General features: G+C 33.6%; 1 protein-coding gene across 7 annotated transcripts in view; it reads left to right on the forward strand.

Annotated features, from left to right (window-relative positions):
• Positions 1–14,895, forward strand: part of Togaram1 (TOG array regulator of axonemal microtubules 1) — an 88,098-nt gene extending 73,203 nt beyond the window's left edge. For 4 of the 7 annotated variants that reach the window (XM_047539630.1, XM_047539629.1, XM_047539631.1 and 1 more), the window contains 9 exons: positions 577–682; positions 968–1,203; positions 1,588–1,746; positions 5,631–5,757; positions 6,501–6,619; positions 7,926–8,115; positions 9,920–10,139; positions 12,809–12,895; positions 13,714–14,894. In XM_047539630.1, the coding sequence (XP_047395586.1) occupies positions 577–682; positions 968–1,203; positions 1,588–1,746; positions 5,631–5,757; positions 6,501–6,619; positions 7,926–8,115; positions 9,920–10,139; positions 12,809–12,895; positions 13,714–13,979 (1,510 nt within the window). In that variant the 3' untranslated portion in view covers positions 13,980–14,894. Of the gene's footprint in view, positions 1–576; positions 683–967; positions 1,204–1,587; positions 1,747–1,941; positions 2,055–5,630; positions 5,758–6,500; positions 6,620–7,925; positions 8,116–9,919; positions 10,140–12,808; positions 12,896–13,713 lie in introns of those variants that run through there. The other 3 variants (XM_047539628.1, XM_047539632.1, XM_047539634.1) reach the window with 2 other exon arrangements.
• Positions 14,896–17,857: the final 2,962 nt, after the last annotated feature.

A 17,857-nucleotide genomic window follows, 5' to 3' on the forward strand; every position in this document is an offset into this window, starting at 1 on the left:
ATCAGGTGCTAAATTTTCGTGTGTGTGTGTGTGTGTGTGTGTGTGTGTGTGTGTTTGTGTGTGTGTTTTTCTCTCTCTCTCTCTCCAAGGATTGAACCCAGGGACGCTCAACTGCTGAGCCACACCCAACACTTTTTTCTTATTTTTAATTTTGAGACAGTGTCTCACTAAATTGCAAAGCTGGCCTTGAATTTGTGATCCTCCTGCATCAGCTCCAAAATCTCTGGGATTATTGGCATGCACCACCACACCATGTCCAACTCTTCTTTCATTCTCATTTTACAGCTTCTTTCAACTTTTGTTTGTCATTCCTTTCTCTCTCTCTATTTTTCATAAGGAATATGACATTCATGCTAGGGGAGAAATGTTCCTTTATGAGTTATCAGTAGTGGTTTGGCGTCTTCAAAGATCCTTGCATGTTTTTTTATTGAGATCCCTAAATAGTAAGGGAAAACAGATAAATGCTCCTTACTGTCAACATTCCATACATTAAAAACAAAAAAAAGAAGATATTTGAGATCCTTTTACCATTGAACCCCATTTAATAAATGATTCTGTCATTTCTTTTTCACACAGGGAGAAGAAAATTGAGGGACTGAATTTTATTAGATGCTTAGCTGCTTTTCATTCCGAGATATTGAACACAAAGTTGCATGAAACAAATTTTGCTGTAGTTCAAGAGGTAAACACTTTTCAGATAAGGATGGTATAAATAACAAAGAATAAATGTATCATACTTACTTGACCTTTAAAATTTTTAACAACTCTGTACTGAGTAGGCTTGTCTGTAAACTAGTCCATGACTAACTTTGCAACATTTAAAAGAAACTGATTAGATTCTTTTAGGATGTAAGATAATGCATACTAAAATGCTACTACTTTCATACTAAAATTCATTTCAAAGTCATTATTGCTCATTTTCTTACAGAATATTTATTTTTTCCAAAATATTTTGAAAAAAATTTAGGTGAAAAATTTACGCTCTGGAGTTTCTCGTGCTGCTGTGGTTTGTTTAAGTGATCTTTTCACTTATCTGAAAAAGAGTATGGATCAAGAACTAGATACTACAGTAAAAGTTTTGTTGCACAAAGCTGGAGAATCAAATACATTTATAAGAGAAGATGTGGACAAAGCATTGAGAGCTATGGTTAATAATGTAACTCCTACACGTGCAGTTATTTCTCTTATCAATGGAGGACAAAGGTAATGCAATAATCTTGACATGTCCTTAAACTAAAAATGAAAATATTTGCAATTCTGGATGTAGGGAGGAAAAAAGCAAATTTCAGTATTATTTCAGTCAAAAACCTTTGAATAATTCCTACCGGCTAAAAATCATACTACATGCTAAGCATAAAAATAATCATAATGTACTTACTTATTCTAATAATGTTATTTATATTCATAGATTTGGAACTAAATATTGTTTGTTTTTGACTTATTGGGAAGGGTTAACTAATGCTAAAAGTTGTCATTTCAGACCTCCAGGGTGATTACTAGGAATGGTTTAATCATTTAACTTTAAGATGTATCTTTGGAAAATAGTTTATGTTCAACTTAGTTTTAATTGGTTATGTTTTCTTGTAGCCATTTACACATTGCAGTAAGAAGATGTACGGCCCAGCATTTATCAGATGTAGTAGAATTTATGGAACCAGAACGTATTTTATCTGGAACAAAAGATATGGCTGAACGGTTGTTACCAGCTGCTGCCAAGTTTGCTCAAGACAGCTCACAAGAAACCAGGTGAATACCTACTAATAATATCCACTATACCTGTTAATATAAGGGCTGAGATGTAGGAAACAAAGGTTAAAAAAGAATGAACATTTATCTAAATGGAGAAATGGGGACCCAGGGATTGGTGCTGGGGGATGGTCTTATTTAACCAGTTTGTAAATGATCTTGAGGGAGTGCACAGTGAATTCTCCAAATTTACAGATGACACTACATCTGGGTAGTGAGATGCCAAGTCACAGGGATGAACTTCATGAAAACGAGACAAGACTATGAGTGGGCAGAAAAATGGCAGAAGAGCTTCATTGTGGGCAAATGTAAGTTAATGCATCTAGGGGAAAGTGATATTTTTCCAACCAATCAGGTAAAAATCAAGTAAATAGGTACACATGAAAAATACAGGAATGATGCATAACAACATATAATCCTCTGAAAAATGAAGTATTTGTACTTAAAAAACTTCATGAATTTCTGATGGTTGTACTTGAAGAGCAGTTTTTTTTTTTAAATACTTTTTTAGATGTTGCTAGACCTTTATTTTATTCATTTATTTATATGTGATGCTGAGAATTGAACCCAGTGCCTCACATATGCTAGGCAAGCGCTCTACCACTGAGCCACAACCCCAGCCCGAAGATCAGTTTTATGAACCATAAGAACAATCAGCAAAAGATGACAAAAAAAATTAGGATGTGGGATAGTATAATACCTTTGGTGGCTAAAGAAATTTTGGATTTAGTCAGAGTCCTCGGTTAAATTTGTAGTCTACATCACTGTTTACCCTTGAGCAAGTTACTCAACTTTTGTTAATCTATTTCTTTTCTGTAAAATTAGGAAGGTTGGACCAAGTGATCAATAATGTCCCATTAAAAAATCTAAAAAATTATGGCAATAATATATGAAGATAATTTAAAAAGGAGAGAGGATCCTGAGTTCTCATAAAGATTAAAGAAGACTGCAAAATGTTTAACATTTTTAAGACAAAGTACTCCATTACTTTAAGTAACTGGAGTTAACCTTATGAGATTCCTTATACCAAAAGCTAATAAAAAAGTAGATATGTTAATTCTCTATTGCTACATAACAAGTTACCACAAATTTTGCAGCTTACACCAATATAAATTATTTAGTGTACAGTTCTTTAGGTCAGAAGTCTGGCATGACTCAACAGAGTTTCCTGCCTAAAGTGCCACAAGACCAAAGTGAAGGTGATGGCAGTTCTGAACTCTTATCTACAGGCTCTGTGGAAGTATTCTCTTCCACATTTATTCACATCATTGGCCAAATTCCATTTCATGTGATTATAGTACTAAGGTCCCCTTTCCTTTTGGCTATCAGGGAGGGTCTTCTCTAAGCTCCTTAAGACCACCCACATTCCTTCTCACACTGCTGTCCTCCATCTTCAAGCCAGCAACAAGATGTTGAGTTCTCATGCATAGAATCTCTCTGTCTTCCTCTTCTGCAGCCATCATCAGGTATCTCTCTGCTTTAAGGGCTCATTTGTTTAGATGCGATCCATCCAGATCATATTTCTATTTTTCTTTTTCTTTTCTTTTTTTTGTGGGGTGAGGGTTGTACCAGAGATTGAACTCAGGGACACTCAACCACTGAACCACATCCCCAGCCCTATTTTGTATTTTATTTAGAGACAGGGTCTCACTGGGTTGCTTAGTGCCTCACTTTTGCTGAGACTGGGTTTGAACTCTTGATCCTCCTGCCTCAGCCTCCCAAGCCTCTGGGATTACAAGCCTGCACCACCATGCCCAGCTCATATTTCTATTTTAAGGTCAACTGTATCATATTAGTATAGCAAAAGTCCAGCAGTGATATCTCATCATATTCATAAATTCTAGGGATTCAAGTAAGGCATATTTGGGGAACCACTTAAGAAGTTCTTCATGCCACATTAATCTTCAATAAAATTTGAGAAAATTAGATCATTGGCTAGTTAGTAACAACAATAACAAAAGACTGTTAGTGTTGATTTCTGTGCATCTTTGGTAAACCTTCCTTTTTTTGGTACTGGGGATTGAACATAGGACCTAGTACATACCACTAAACTAAACCACCAGCCCATACTGAACATGTCTTTAATGGCATAGTAACTCTTCTAATCAGTACTGTCATTTATTAGATCTTATTTAAACTTTTAACGTTATAAGGTGGTTACAATTAATTTTTGAGTTAACCACATCATATGTAACCACATGAATAGGAAGTTATAGTCCATGCATGTATAATATGTCAAAATACCTTCTGTCACGTATAACTAAAAAGAACAAATAAAATTTTTTAAAAAATTTTAGTTAATATTTCTCATATTTTTTGCCCACATTGTTTGCTAACTCATTTGTTGTAGTCTTTCCTGTATTGTTGGGTCCTTCATTGTCCTTAATATTCCAGACTAAATGTCAGAAATGTCCTTAAAACTATAATTATAGATGTACTATATCATATAATTATATTACTATTATGATTAAGAGCTACTTATCTGACTAGTTGTAGACCTTATTCTGGTCATAGGGAAAGTTAATGTTTATTCTCTAATATAATTTCCTTTCTGTAATTTTATTACATTTGAAGGGATCTGGCTGATACAGATAATCCTAAAAGCAGCTTATACTTTGCTCCCACAAAAAAACCTGTCTTCTCATTGTTCTAGTTCCATATATTCCAAATGATAAGCAAAAGTACAACTGTAATTTATTTTACCTTGAAGAGTAATAATGTGGTGTTTTTGTGTGAGGTACTATATAAAATATTTCTGTCCTAAAGTATCCCTAATGTGCACTTCCATGATATCTTCTTTTTTTTTTTTAATATATTTTTTAGTTGTAGATGGACATAATACCTTTATTTTGTTTCTTTATGTGGTGCTGAAGATCGAATCCAGGGTCTCACGCATGCTAGGAGAGCATGCTACCACTGAGCTACAACCCCAGCCCACTTCCAGGATATCTTAATTTCAATTATTAGAATGATATTTTGCTTCAAGGTGTTATCCTAAGAGGATTGTGTGTGTGTGTGTGTGTGTGTATGTGTGTGTGTGTGTTGCTGGGGATTGAACCCAGGGACTTGTGTGAGCAAGGCAAGCACTTTACTAAGTGAGCTATATCCCCAACCCTAAGAGGATTATTTTTAAACTCATATAGTATTTAAAAACCTAGTTTTGGGCTGGGGAGATAGCTCAGCTGGTAGAGTGCTTGCCTTGCAAGCACAGGGCCCTGAGTTCGATCCTCAGTACCGAAAAAAAAAAACAACAAAACCTAGTTTGGAAATTATTATATCATTTAATAACATATCAACCACAATTTTCATGTAACCTTGGGTATATTTTAAGTAGCCGAGAAAAGGGTTTTCAAGAATGGAACTCAGGTAAGTTTTAGCTAGAGAAGAGAGAGGTTCAGAAATATAGGGCATAGAAAAGGTTGACTCAAGCCAGAACATCTGGCCAGCAGGAGAGCAATAGAAGGTCAATGGGTAAGTAGCCTAGGGCACAAACACAACTTCTCCTAACTCACAGTTCTGCCAAATGCTAGCCTTGAGTATAGACCCTGGGATGCCTGAATAATACTCAGGCTTTTTGCTCTCCATCTGACATACACCTGAAAGATTTAAGCTATAATGATATTTATATTAAATATATATACTTATTTATATATAAAAACATATTTATGTAATGATTTATAAGAGTGGAGCAAGAGAATATTATACAATATAGTACAGTTAGTATATCCACATTTCAGTGACTTACTTAAAGTAGGAGTGGTAATCTTGAAGTTTATGGGGGGTTTTCCCTATTGAAAAAAATGTATATCTAAGACTAGAACTTGATTATTTATGTAAAATTATTTACGTAAATTTATTATTTACCTAAATCTCAATATCCATAGGTATTATGGTCGAAAGATGCTTTTCCTCATGATGTGTCATCCTAACTTTGAGAAAATGCTTGAAAAATATGTTCCATCTAAAGATTTGCCTTATATTAAGGAATCTGTTAAAAACTTACGACAAAAGGTATGTGGAAAAAGTTTGTTTTATTAAAAAAACTTTAAAAGCAAAGTTTATTTTCCCGTGCAGATAAAAGACAGAAATAATTACTTGTTGGATTATTTCTTTGCTAATCATCATTTGGAATATATCTTCCATAGTACTACTGCAATAATAAATAGTCATATGTAGTGTCAGGCCTTGAGAGTAAATATTTATTGCAGTGCTAGGGATCAAACCCGGGGCCTTACACATGTTAGATAAGCACTTTGCTACTGATTTACATTTCCAGCACCCAAAACAACTTTTAAGCAATTTGTTTTAACAAGCGTAGAATTTCCTATTAGTGAACCAGGCACAGTGACACACAGTCCCAGCGACTTGGGGGGATGAGGCAGGAGGATAGAGAATTTAAAGCCAGCCTCAGCAAATTTGTGAGGCCCTAAGCAATTCATTAAGATTCTGTCTCTAAATGAAATGCAAGAAAAGGCTGGGGATGTAGCTCAGTGGTTAAGGGCCCCTGGGGGTTTAATCCCTGGCACCAAAAAAAAAAAAAAAAAAAAAAAAAAAACAAATTTAATGTTAGTCACATATTTGCTAATTTTCTACCAATTACAAGGTGTTTTATGTATCCTATACTCTAAAATATAGCAGAGTATGAAAATGCTTAAAATATTTTATCAGGGATACTTTGAAAATTACTATGTATAAATTATTTCACTGTTAATTTTAAGACTTCTCACACTGCCTTTCTTTATGTTTACTTGCAGGGTTTAGGAGAGGTACCACTAGATACTCCTTCAGCAAAAGGAAGGCGATCTCACACTGGTAGTGTTGGAAATGCAAGATCATCATCTGTTTCTAGAGATGCTTTCAGTTCAGCTGAAAGGTAGGATCATTTGACAGTCCAGATCATCAAAGAAATTACTCTCTAGTTAAAGGAATCACATTTGGGTGCTTTCTTGAACAATATGAACTATACCAGGATATTTGTCAAAATTTAATGATTTTTTTTTGGGGGGTTGGGTTTTTGTTTGTTTGTTTTTATTTTTGTTTTTTGTATCAGGGATTGAACACAGGAGCACTCAACCACTAAGCCACATCTCCAGCCCTGTTCTGTATATTATTTAGAGACAGGGCCTCACTGAGTTGCTTAGTGCCTTGCTGATTTGCTGAGGCTTACAGAACTCACGATCCTCCTGCCTCAGCCTCCCCAGCCTCTGGGATTACAGGTGTTCACCACCACACCTGGCTTTAATGGGGTTTTAAAAGTTTGTAAAGGACCTAGAAAACATGAGGTAATTATATTTAATAAGAAAATTTATTCCCAGAAAATTGTTTTTACATGCACATTAATGAAGTTTTTAGTGTTATTGAACTTATCAATGTTAGGCCTATGTTCGACAACTATGATTAATTTTGTTTTAAATTTTTACTTTCCCCCCCAATTATAAAAGTGATGTACAATGATTGTTAAAGAAAAAAAATTTAGAAAACATTAAAAGAAAAATTTTAATCAATCATCCATAATGCTGTCAACCAAAAACAAAAAATCTAGTCTTAAAATTTTTATATTATTGTATATGCAATTTTGTAACATGTTTAAACCATTTAAGAGCTTTGATATACTGATTATAAAATGTTTAAAAATCTTTCATAATATTATGATCCTTTTAGTTTGTTTTTAATTTTAAACATTATTTTGAAACTGGGCTGGGCATGGTGGTGCATACCTGTAAATCCTATCTATTCAGAAGGAAAAGTAGGAGACTAAAAGTTACAGGCCAGCCTGGTCAATTTAGTGAGAACCTGTGTCAAAATGAAATACAATAAAAAAGGCCGAGGTATAACTGAGTGGTAGAGCGCCCCTGGATTCAGTCTCCGTACCATAAAACAAATAGTAACAACAAAAAAGCCTGTATGACATCTTTCATACTTTTCTTTAGTTTCCTTGTTTTAGAATTGCTATACTAAATCTTAGCCATGAGTAAAACTATATGCTGACTTCTTTGAGTCCTCCCAGTAAATCACCAAACCTAGGGAAGATCTTGAGGACCCTCAAAATAGATATTATGGCCATTAGTTACATCATTTTGTGAACTTTTGACAAATAAACATATGATGAGATTTTTAAATTAAGTTTGTTTTTATGGGAAAGTAAAAAGGAAATTAAATTTACCTTCCTTTCACTTTAGAGAGGTAACTGAAGTTCGTGAAGTCTCCAGAAAATCAGTTCCTCGTAATTCCTTAGACAGTGCCGAGTACGTTAAAGTTATAACAAGTTTATTAAATGCAAAGGACTTTCGTGATCGTATTAATGGGATTAAACAACTTTTATCAGATGCTGAAAATAATCAAGAACTTGTTGTTGGAAATATTGTGAAGGTAAGGACCTGCCAAAATTAATTTTCATTTCCATTTGAAATCTGTGGCTAATTAAAAAGTTCATTCAGACTAGGGTTATAGCTCAGTGGTAGAGCACTTTCCTAGCATGTGTAAGGCACTAGGTTAGATTCTGAGCACCACATAAAAATAAATTAAAAAAAAAAATGTCCATCGACAACTATAAAATTAAAAAACAGAAGTTCATTCATATTAATAAATTGCCCTGAGCCTCAGAACTTTATATGTATTATCTTAAACTGTTAAAATAAATTCAGTGAAAAGACTGAATTGCCTAGGGTTTTACTACATTAAAAACATACTGGAGGTGGACTGGGGATATAGCTCAGTTGGTAGAGTGCTTGCCCTGGGTTCAATCCCCAGCACCGCAAAAAAAAAAAAAAAAAAAAAAAAAACATACTGGAGGATTCCACCTTTGGGTCCCCTTCTCCCACCTGGAAGAAGTTTGCTTTTACTTTTCTTTAATAAAGCTTCTTACTTTCTACTCTTAAAAAAAAAAAAAAAAAGCATACTGGAATAACTCAAAGTAACCAGAAAAACAATATGTAAGAAAATAGTCATGTATTCTGAATCCTTCCACAAGATGCTCCTGTATGTTCAGAGCTCACAGAACCTGGCATTCAGGAAATATATGTCCAGTGAATCAATAAAAATTAGAAAACAAAAATTGAGATTTAAGAGACTTGCTGTTGCTTTAGAGTAGATATTAAAACTTTTCGTATGTCAGTTAGAAAGCTCTTTTCACCCATATAAATCTATCTCAAAGAAGACAATAAGCAAAAGAAATGGAAATATTAATAAATGTTCATGGTACCAGAGTATAGCGTATGCTCCATCAGAATTTAGTTCAGGTAATTCTATTAGTAATTTATTAACTAAATCCCATTTTAAGTTGTTACAGTGTACATTAAACTTGGCAGACATACTGTAGCTCCTTTTTAATTCCAATGAACCAGAAAGTTACACTTTTTAATATCTGTTGAGTAAATCTCTTGGTTAGACTGTCCTTAACATGAAAAATAGTAAACAAATAAGTTTCAGGAATTATTAATTGATTTCTTAGCCTCTTAGAGTAGCTCTTCACTCACCTCACATAATTAAAGAATTATTTAGCATTTGCCTTACTATATCCTGAGATCATGAAAGTTAAGAATTCTGAAGAGCACTGTGTAATGAAAACAGTTTAAGAAGTAACAATAAAAATGTAATTTTTGGTCTGAGGGTATAGCTTAGTGATAGAATGCTTGCCTAGCATGCCCAAAGGCCTGGATTCAATCCTCAGCATTACCAAAAACAAAACAAAATAAAACAAAATTAACTATAAAAAAGTCTCATAACAAACCTAAACTGAAACTCAGTCAAATCTCTATACTAAAAAAGAAATCTCTATAATAAAACTAACATGTCTACTTCTGTTAGAAATAGAGATAAAATAGAAGCATAAGTTCTTAGAGTTAACCAAGCTAACCTGAACCTCCCGGGAAGCAGCATGTTTGTCATATTTACAGGAAGGCAGTCATCTGCCTACTAAGCCACACTTGCAACCTTCATTTTTTAGGATGCCTTTTGGTTTTTGAAATCCTTTTGATTTTTGAAATGTGGTCAACACTTAAATTTAGTACCCAAATTTTTATAAAGTTTCTATTAGTCGAATTTAGGTTATATAGGATGTTTTTTTCATGTGTTTAAACAAAATAATTGAGAGAAATACCATGAAATGCTGAGAGAATTTAAATATAATGGAAACATTATTTTACTTTAAATAACTTAGCCAATTTATTTTCAGATCTTTGATGCTTTTAAATCCCGACTTCATGATTCCAATAGTAAAGTAAATCTGGTGGCTCTAGAAACAATGCACAAAATGATTCCTTTACTTAGAGACAACTTGTCTCCTATTATCAACATGCTAATTCCAGCAATAGTGGATAATAATCTGAATTCCAAGAATCCAGGCATCTATGCTGCTGCAACAAATGTTATTCAGGCACTAAGTCGGCATGTAGGTAAGAAATTTTACTTCAGCACTCTAATTATTTTTACTTTACTTTCACACTTTCTGATCCCATGTATTTTTTATAATGCTGAAATCCTACTCAACTTTTTAAATTTAATAATGTCATAAGTTTTTTATTTTCTCTACAGTATTTTGAATTATTTTTATTGATTAAGTATCATCCCATTAAATTGACTTTCTCTTCCTTGAGTTTTTAATTTTTTTTAACACCTAAGCCTCATAACTGATATAAGATTAACGCAAAATGGAGCATAGATTTCAATGTAAAATGTAACTGTAAAACTTTTATGATATAACATCAGAAAATCTTCAAGATTTTAAGGCTTGGTGAAGTTTCAGGCATGATACTAAAAGCATGATCCATGAAAGTAAGTAAATTGGATTTAATTGAAATTTTTAAAAATTTACTCTGCAGAAGACCCTATTGAGTATATAAAGAAAAAAGCTACACACTGAGAGAAAATATTTGCAGGCCATATATCTGACAAAGAACTCATATCTAGAATATGTAAAGAACTCTCAAAACTCAACACTGAAAAAACAATCTAATTAGAAAGTAGGCAAAAGACACAAACATTTCATCACCAAGGCTATAAGTATTACAAATAAGCACATGAAAAGATGTTCAACATCACTTTTCATTACGGAAATGAAAATTAAGACCGTGATCACTACATCAATATTAGAATAGCTAAAAAATTGTGACAATACCAAGTACTGACAAGGTTGCAGAGAAACTGAATCTCTCATATAGGGTTGGTGAGAATGTAAACAAAATGACAGCCACTCTAGGAAACTAAACATACATGTTACCCATCAATTGCATTCCTAGGCATTTATCCCAAAGAAAAAAAATCTAAGACCATACAAAAACCTGTATACAATTATTCATAATATCTAAAAGTTGAAAATAGCCCAGATGTCATTAAAGGGGTGAATGGTGAAACAAATGGCAGTACTTCCTGAATTAGTCCATTTTCTTATATATAATGAAATACCTGAGGCTGGGTAACTTAGAAAGAAAATAAGATAGGCTGAGGGTGTTTAGTGATAGAGCACTTGTCTAGCATGCTCAAGTCCTTAGTTTTGATCCTCACCAGTGGAAGAAGAAAGAAGAAAAGAAGAGAAGACAAGAGAGGAGAGGGAGAGGGAGAGGGACAGGGAGAGGGAGAGGGAGAAGGGAGGAGGGAGGAGGGAGGAGGGAGGAGGGAGAGGGACATTAAGACGAGATTTAGCTCATAGGTTTTAGAGGCACATAATCCAAGTAACCTGGCGCTGGCACATGTAGATGTTATCCTGGCAGGATCACATGAGAAAGGGAAAAATCACATGGTAAGACAGGAAGCCAGGGCCAGTAATGACCTCCCTAGGCACCACCCCTTAAAGGTCCCACCACCTTTTAAAATCACCACTCTGGGAACCAAGCTTAAAACATTTGAGCCTTTGGGGGATGTACTTAAACCATATCTGAATCATAGTGTATCCATACCATAGAATACTATTCAGTAATAAAATGGAACCAACTTTTGATTGTGCAGTAATTTGGATGGATCTTACAGGCACATGAACAGGTCATATCCCATTGGATTCCATTTGTACAACATTCTCAAAATGACAAAATCACTGAGATGGTAAACAGTTTAGTAGTAGCCAAGTTTTAAGGGTATTGGTGAGGTGAGGATGGATGTCTTTATAATTTGGATCTTTAATGCCCCCCAAAGCCCCATGTGTTGAAGCCTCAGTCCCCAGGGTAGCACTGTTGGGAGATGGTCAGGCCTTTACAAGGGAGAGTCTATGGAAGGAAGTTATGGCATTGGGCATGCCGTTTAAGGGTATATTAGGACCCCAGCCCCTTCTCTCTCTGCTACCTGGCTGCCATGAGCTAAGCACCTCCAACATACACTCCCACCATGATGTAGCATGCTGCCATAGTCCCAAAGCAACAGGGCCAAGTGATCATGAACTGAAACCTCTAAAAGTTTGAGTCTCCTTTTAAGTTTACTCTCTCAGGTATCTTGTCACAGTATTGAAACACGAACTAACACCAATAAAAAAAGTAAAAAAATAAAGAAAGAAATAGCATTAGGGCAATCTTAGTAGTAAAAGAATAGTTGTTATCTTAATTGTAGTGATACACAAATCTACATACATGATAAAATGAGGTAGAACCATACACACATATTTCTTGTTTTGATACTATAATATAATAATGTAAGATGTAATCTTTGGATGAAATGTACACAGGACCTCTTTGTATTATCTTTACAACTTCCTGTGAATCTGATTATTTCAAAATTAAAAGCCTAATAATCAGCAATGTAAAAACTATCCACTAATAATAATTCTTTTTCTAATTTTTAATAAACCTATACTATCATTGGAATTAGATACCTAGGAGATAAGCAATTTTTTTTCTTTATATATACCACATGGTAGCTCCTTAATGTTTTGTGAAGTATTTTTATTTTTTATTTGCTATAAGAATATTATTCTTAAAGTTATAGAGAATTGTAAATAGTTATTAACTGTAGATTTTTAAAAAGTTAACACATTGCCATTCTTAAAATGATCTCATTTTTCCTTTCAATGCTAGATAATGGAAAATAACTACGATCTCATTACTCTTAAACATGCATCTGTGTTGTTCTTTTTCTTTAGATAATTACTTGCTTCTACAACCATTTTGCACAAAAGCTCAATTTTTAAATGGAAAGGCAAAGCAAGATATGACAGAAAAGCTTGCTGGTAAATATTTTTAAATTGTGATTTCAAAGAAATATTTTATTAACTAAGGCTAAACTAATGAGTATTTCAATTTAATTTTAGGGTAGCTACCAATTTAATACTTCACCTGTAAGGTACAAATAAGTAATAAATAATAGTGATCTACAGGATGGTGTTTTAAGACTTTTACCTAAATTTTTCTTCAAAAAAATTCCAGAAAGACCGGGATGTAGTTCAGTAGTAGAATGCTTGCCTAGCAGTTGCAAGGCCCTGGGCTCAATCCCTAGTACTGCAAAAAATACGAAGAGTTCTGGGGCTGGATAGTATAGTTTGGTGGTAGAGCACTTGCCTAGCATGCATAGGGGCTTAAGTTTTATCTCAAATCTCAAAAAAGAAAGAAATTCTATTCTTTCTATTCTTCTTTTCCAGTAAGTGTTTTGTCTTCCTTTTAGGAGAAATGATACAGAAAAAATAAAAGGGCATTAAAATTCAATATTGATGCTTAGAGGAAAGTGCTGTTTCAAATTTTAGTCAATAAAAAGTCTATACATAAAAATTAGAGAAATTTTTACTTAACTACATTTGGAAAACAGTGAAACTGATTTTTGGTTTGATTTCTCTCTCTACCACTTTTGCCCCAACTAATTGTCGTACATGGAATTCTAATCCTTGGTCTCAATCTTTGGGAAGAGAGTTTCTGTTCTTCTATTAAGAAGCCTAAGTTTTTAGGACAAATAGCATACAGACAAAGCTTGGTATATTTCAGATGCTTTTTAATTAGCAAACCTTGAATTTATTTTTTAAAAAACCTCACTGTTTACCATACTTTTGTGTTTCAGATATTGTTATGGAACTTTATCAAAGGAAGCCTCACGCCACAGAACAGAAAGTGTTGGTTGTTTTATGGCACCTTTTAGGAAACATGACACACAGTGGCTCTCTGCCTGGAGCTGGAGGAAATATTCGAATGGCCACAGCTAAATTATCAAAAGCACTTTTTGCACAGATGGGTGAGAATCTCTTAAATCAGGCTGCATCCCAACCACCACATATCAAAAAGAGTTTAGAGGAATTGCTTGATATGACGGTTTTAAATGAATTATGAATCTTTGATGAAATATGATATGATGAACAAAAACCATTTATGTGATGACAGATGAAACTTTTTTAAAGTTACATTCTGAGTACCTGCACTTCACATCCAGTAAATTAAGTCAATGACTATTTTTATTTGCAGCCTGTGAGTACACATCTGTCCTATATCAACCCTACCACTTGTGCCCATTACAAGGTTATTTTAATTTTAGAAAACTAATAATTAATATAACCCAATATTCATGAAATCTGTGGCATGTGGAATGAATGCCATTTAAATATTTTTGAGAAAAGTTCTGCTCATTTGCACTATTCTATAGAAACCGCAATGTGTTGTCCTATATGTACAATTAGATTTATAATTAAAAATATACTTTTTCTTATGTAATCATGTTCTGCTATGTCTCATTACTCAGCCTTATTTTATGACATGGAAGAAAAGTCATTGAACTATGTTGTCACAAACTAACTTTTATGTACTATTTGTGAAAAACGTATTTCTGAATCAGTCTGCTAATATGATTATGCAGTATTAGCTTGCTATTGCTGCTGTGTTAATGTGATATATTTGCTTACCTTTTGGATTTAATCATCTGCATAATTGTGAAATTTAACAAGTTATAATAAAGCATGATGACCAAAGTTTTAGAAAACATTAAACATTTAAATACTCGTTTAAAAAAACGTGCTGAATGTAACCTCCCTATTTTTGTGTGCAAACACTAAATTTTATTTCTGTATGTCCTGACATTTATAAAGGTGTTATTTTGCTGCCCAGTTGTGTAATTCTCAAAATAGTGCCAGGTCTCCTATAGTTTTTCTCAGAATTCTTGGGCTTACCAGTACTGTATGCATCTTTAAAAAAGAAAAGGAATGTTATAAAATAAAAGGATTTATTTCTGTAAATGTGTGACAGGTGTCCTATTTTTCTAATTTCCACGTATGTTAAAATGGAAAAACTGTATTATGATATTGACCTATCACTTTAATTTGATCTATCTGATATAGTATTGACCTATTACTGTTAACTTATCAGTAGAAGTGGATCTACTTTTGTCTTTATAGGAAATTATCTGTGTTACCTTGGGTAAGTCATTTTCCAGGTCTGGGCCTCAATTTTCTCATCTCTAAATATAAGGGCTGGTCTGGATGATTTTGTTTGTTTTGTAGGGGGGATAGATGATTTTTTAAGGTCTTTTCCTGTTCTAAAATTCTTTGATTCTATGTTCATCTCTTTTTCCTTTTTGTGTTACTAATTTTCTAATCTATTTGGCTCCTTCCTTTCTCTCTTTTTTGCCTGGGGAGGTAGGGGTGCTGGGAAAGAGTCCAGGGCCTCCCAGATGCTAATCATATGCTCTCCCGTTGAATTACATCTGCAACTCTTATTTGGTTGTTTTTATTTTATTCATTTATTTTTATGTGGTGCTTAGGATTGAACCCAGTGCTTCACATGTGCTAGGCAAGCGCTCTATCAATGAACTAAAACCCCAGCCCCTTGGCTGTTTCTAAAAGTGATTTTTTTTTTTTTTTTTTAAATTCATCCACAATTTCTAAGGGGGAGAAAAAAAAAAAAAAAAAAAACAGAAAAGGAGAGTAAAGAGTTGGCTACTTCTTCTACTTTTTTATGCTATTTTATAAATATATACATGCTTTTTAAATACCATAAGTGTTTTCTTCTTAGTGTATTTTATTCTATAGTTGACATAGGATAAACAATAGTCCTGCATTTGAATCTGGAAGTGGCAGACTAGAAGGGCTAGAAATATTTTTGGCTTGGTAAGCCACAGATTATGACATATTCAGGGTGTTTTACACTTTAAGAATGTAAAAATCATTCTTAGGCCATACAAAAATAAGCATCTAGCATAGTTTGCCAACACCTGTTTTAGACTCAATTATAATTCTTAAAGCCATCATTACATTTTGTTTCAATTCTTTTTTTTTTTTTTTTGAACTAGAGATTGAACCCAATGGTGTTTAACCACTGAGTCACATCCATCTTAAATTCTTTTTATTTTTTTGATATGCGTCATTGAAACAATAGGTACCGATTCCAACTTTTTCTAATTATTGCCCCTATGTCATTGCTAAATTTGCATTGATTAATTGTTGGATATTGAAAGTAAATTTTAAATATTAAAGGCAAAAGAAAGCCATTACTTTATGTGTAAATTTAACCCTTATTTTGAGTAGAGGTAGTTTGAATTTTGCATTGAAAAATGTACAATAAACACAACCACTATTAACAATTTGGAAACTTTTCTTTGGGTAATACTGTCTTTTATTATGAAGAAGATTGTACCAGGTGTGATAGCACATGCATGTAATCACAGCTACTCAGTAGACGTAGGAGGATCAAAAATTTTAGGCCAGATTCAGTATTTAGCAAGTCTCTGTCTCAAAATAAAAATAAAAAGGGCTGGGATGTAGCTCAGTGGTAAAGTACCCCTGGGTTCAATCCCCAGTAGCAAAAAAGAAAGAAAATAGCCATTAATGTAACAGTATTCCAAGCTTTAAAATGTTTTGTCTTAGTAACTTTTTTTTTCCCTAAATTTTGTTTAGTTGTAGATGAACACATACCATTATTTGTTTATTTTTACATGGTGCTGAGGATTGAACCCAGTGCCCCACACTTGCTAGGCAAGCATTCTTATCACTGAGCCACAACCCCAGCCCTTAGTAACTTCTTGATATTGCACACTCAGAATCTACCTCTCTGTTATTCGTTCTGTGGGCAAAACAATGAGATAAACTAAGAAAGTTTGAAATTTATCCTGCAAATAGGAAGCAATGTTTTCAAGGGTGAAAGTAATATATTTAAAAAATTAACCAGTAGTATAGGGATAGTTGAATGGAGCAGGAAAAGAATGAAAATAATGAAATGCATTTGCAAACACTGGTCTAGAGCCTGTCTGTGGCAAATGGATTTCATCAAATGTGCTAGCCTAGTGGATTGATGATGTCTGCTTGTGTAATGTGCTAAAAAGATTGAGATTATGTCAAGTTTCAATAAGTAGTGATCTGTACATGCAGAGCTCAAAACCAGATTCTAGATCACCATGCTATACAATAGATAAAGGTCTGAACTACATAGCATCTTTGAGAATTGGAAGTATGCATCTGAGAAGTATTCTGATGGTAAGATTGATGAAGCTGATGACATGCTTAGATGTGGAGAATAAAGGAGTCACAAGTAGTAGAGGTTCTAACTCTATTGACTGGTGTAGGATGATGATGACTTTAACAAAACTGGAGAATACTGGAGAAGTTGGTCATGTGGATAAGATGAATATAATGTGTTTAAGATGCTATGAAGGAACTCTGACTCTAAAGACAAGAGTTTCTAGATTGAACTCACAGTTTTACATGTCATTAACTCTGACCAAGAGATAATTTTTTTTAAGAAAATGCATCTGGTATGAGAAAAAAAAGTATTATGTATCCTTATGGGCTTCAACTTGAGCTTTCATATCCATATACATTGTGGGGTGATTAATTCAAGATGATTAACATATAGCACATTACATGTTAAAACATTTTTTTTGTGGTAAGAGCATTTATCATTTCTCTTAGAAGTTTGCAAATATACATTATTAACCATATCACCATGTTATACAACAGATTTTTCAGAATGTATTTCTCCTAAGTAAAATTTCATCTTTTGATACAATTCCCCCCAACAACTCCTGCTAACCACCCACTTCTTTGAGATTGACCTTTTTCGATTCCACATGTAAGTGAGATCATGCAATGTTTGTCTTTCTGTGCCTGGTTTATTTCACTTGACATAATGTCCTCCAGATTCATTCATGTTGATGCAGATGACAGGATTTCTTTTTGTGACTGAATAGTATTCCATTGTATATTTATGCTACATTTTCTCTATTT

The sequence above is a fragment of the Sciurus carolinensis genome, chromosome 2 (genome assembly GCF_902686445.1).
Source record: "Sciurus carolinensis chromosome 2, mSciCar1.2, whole genome shotgun sequence".
NCBI classification, from domain to species: domain Eukaryota; kingdom Metazoa; phylum Chordata; class Mammalia; order Rodentia; family Sciuridae; genus Sciurus; species Sciurus carolinensis.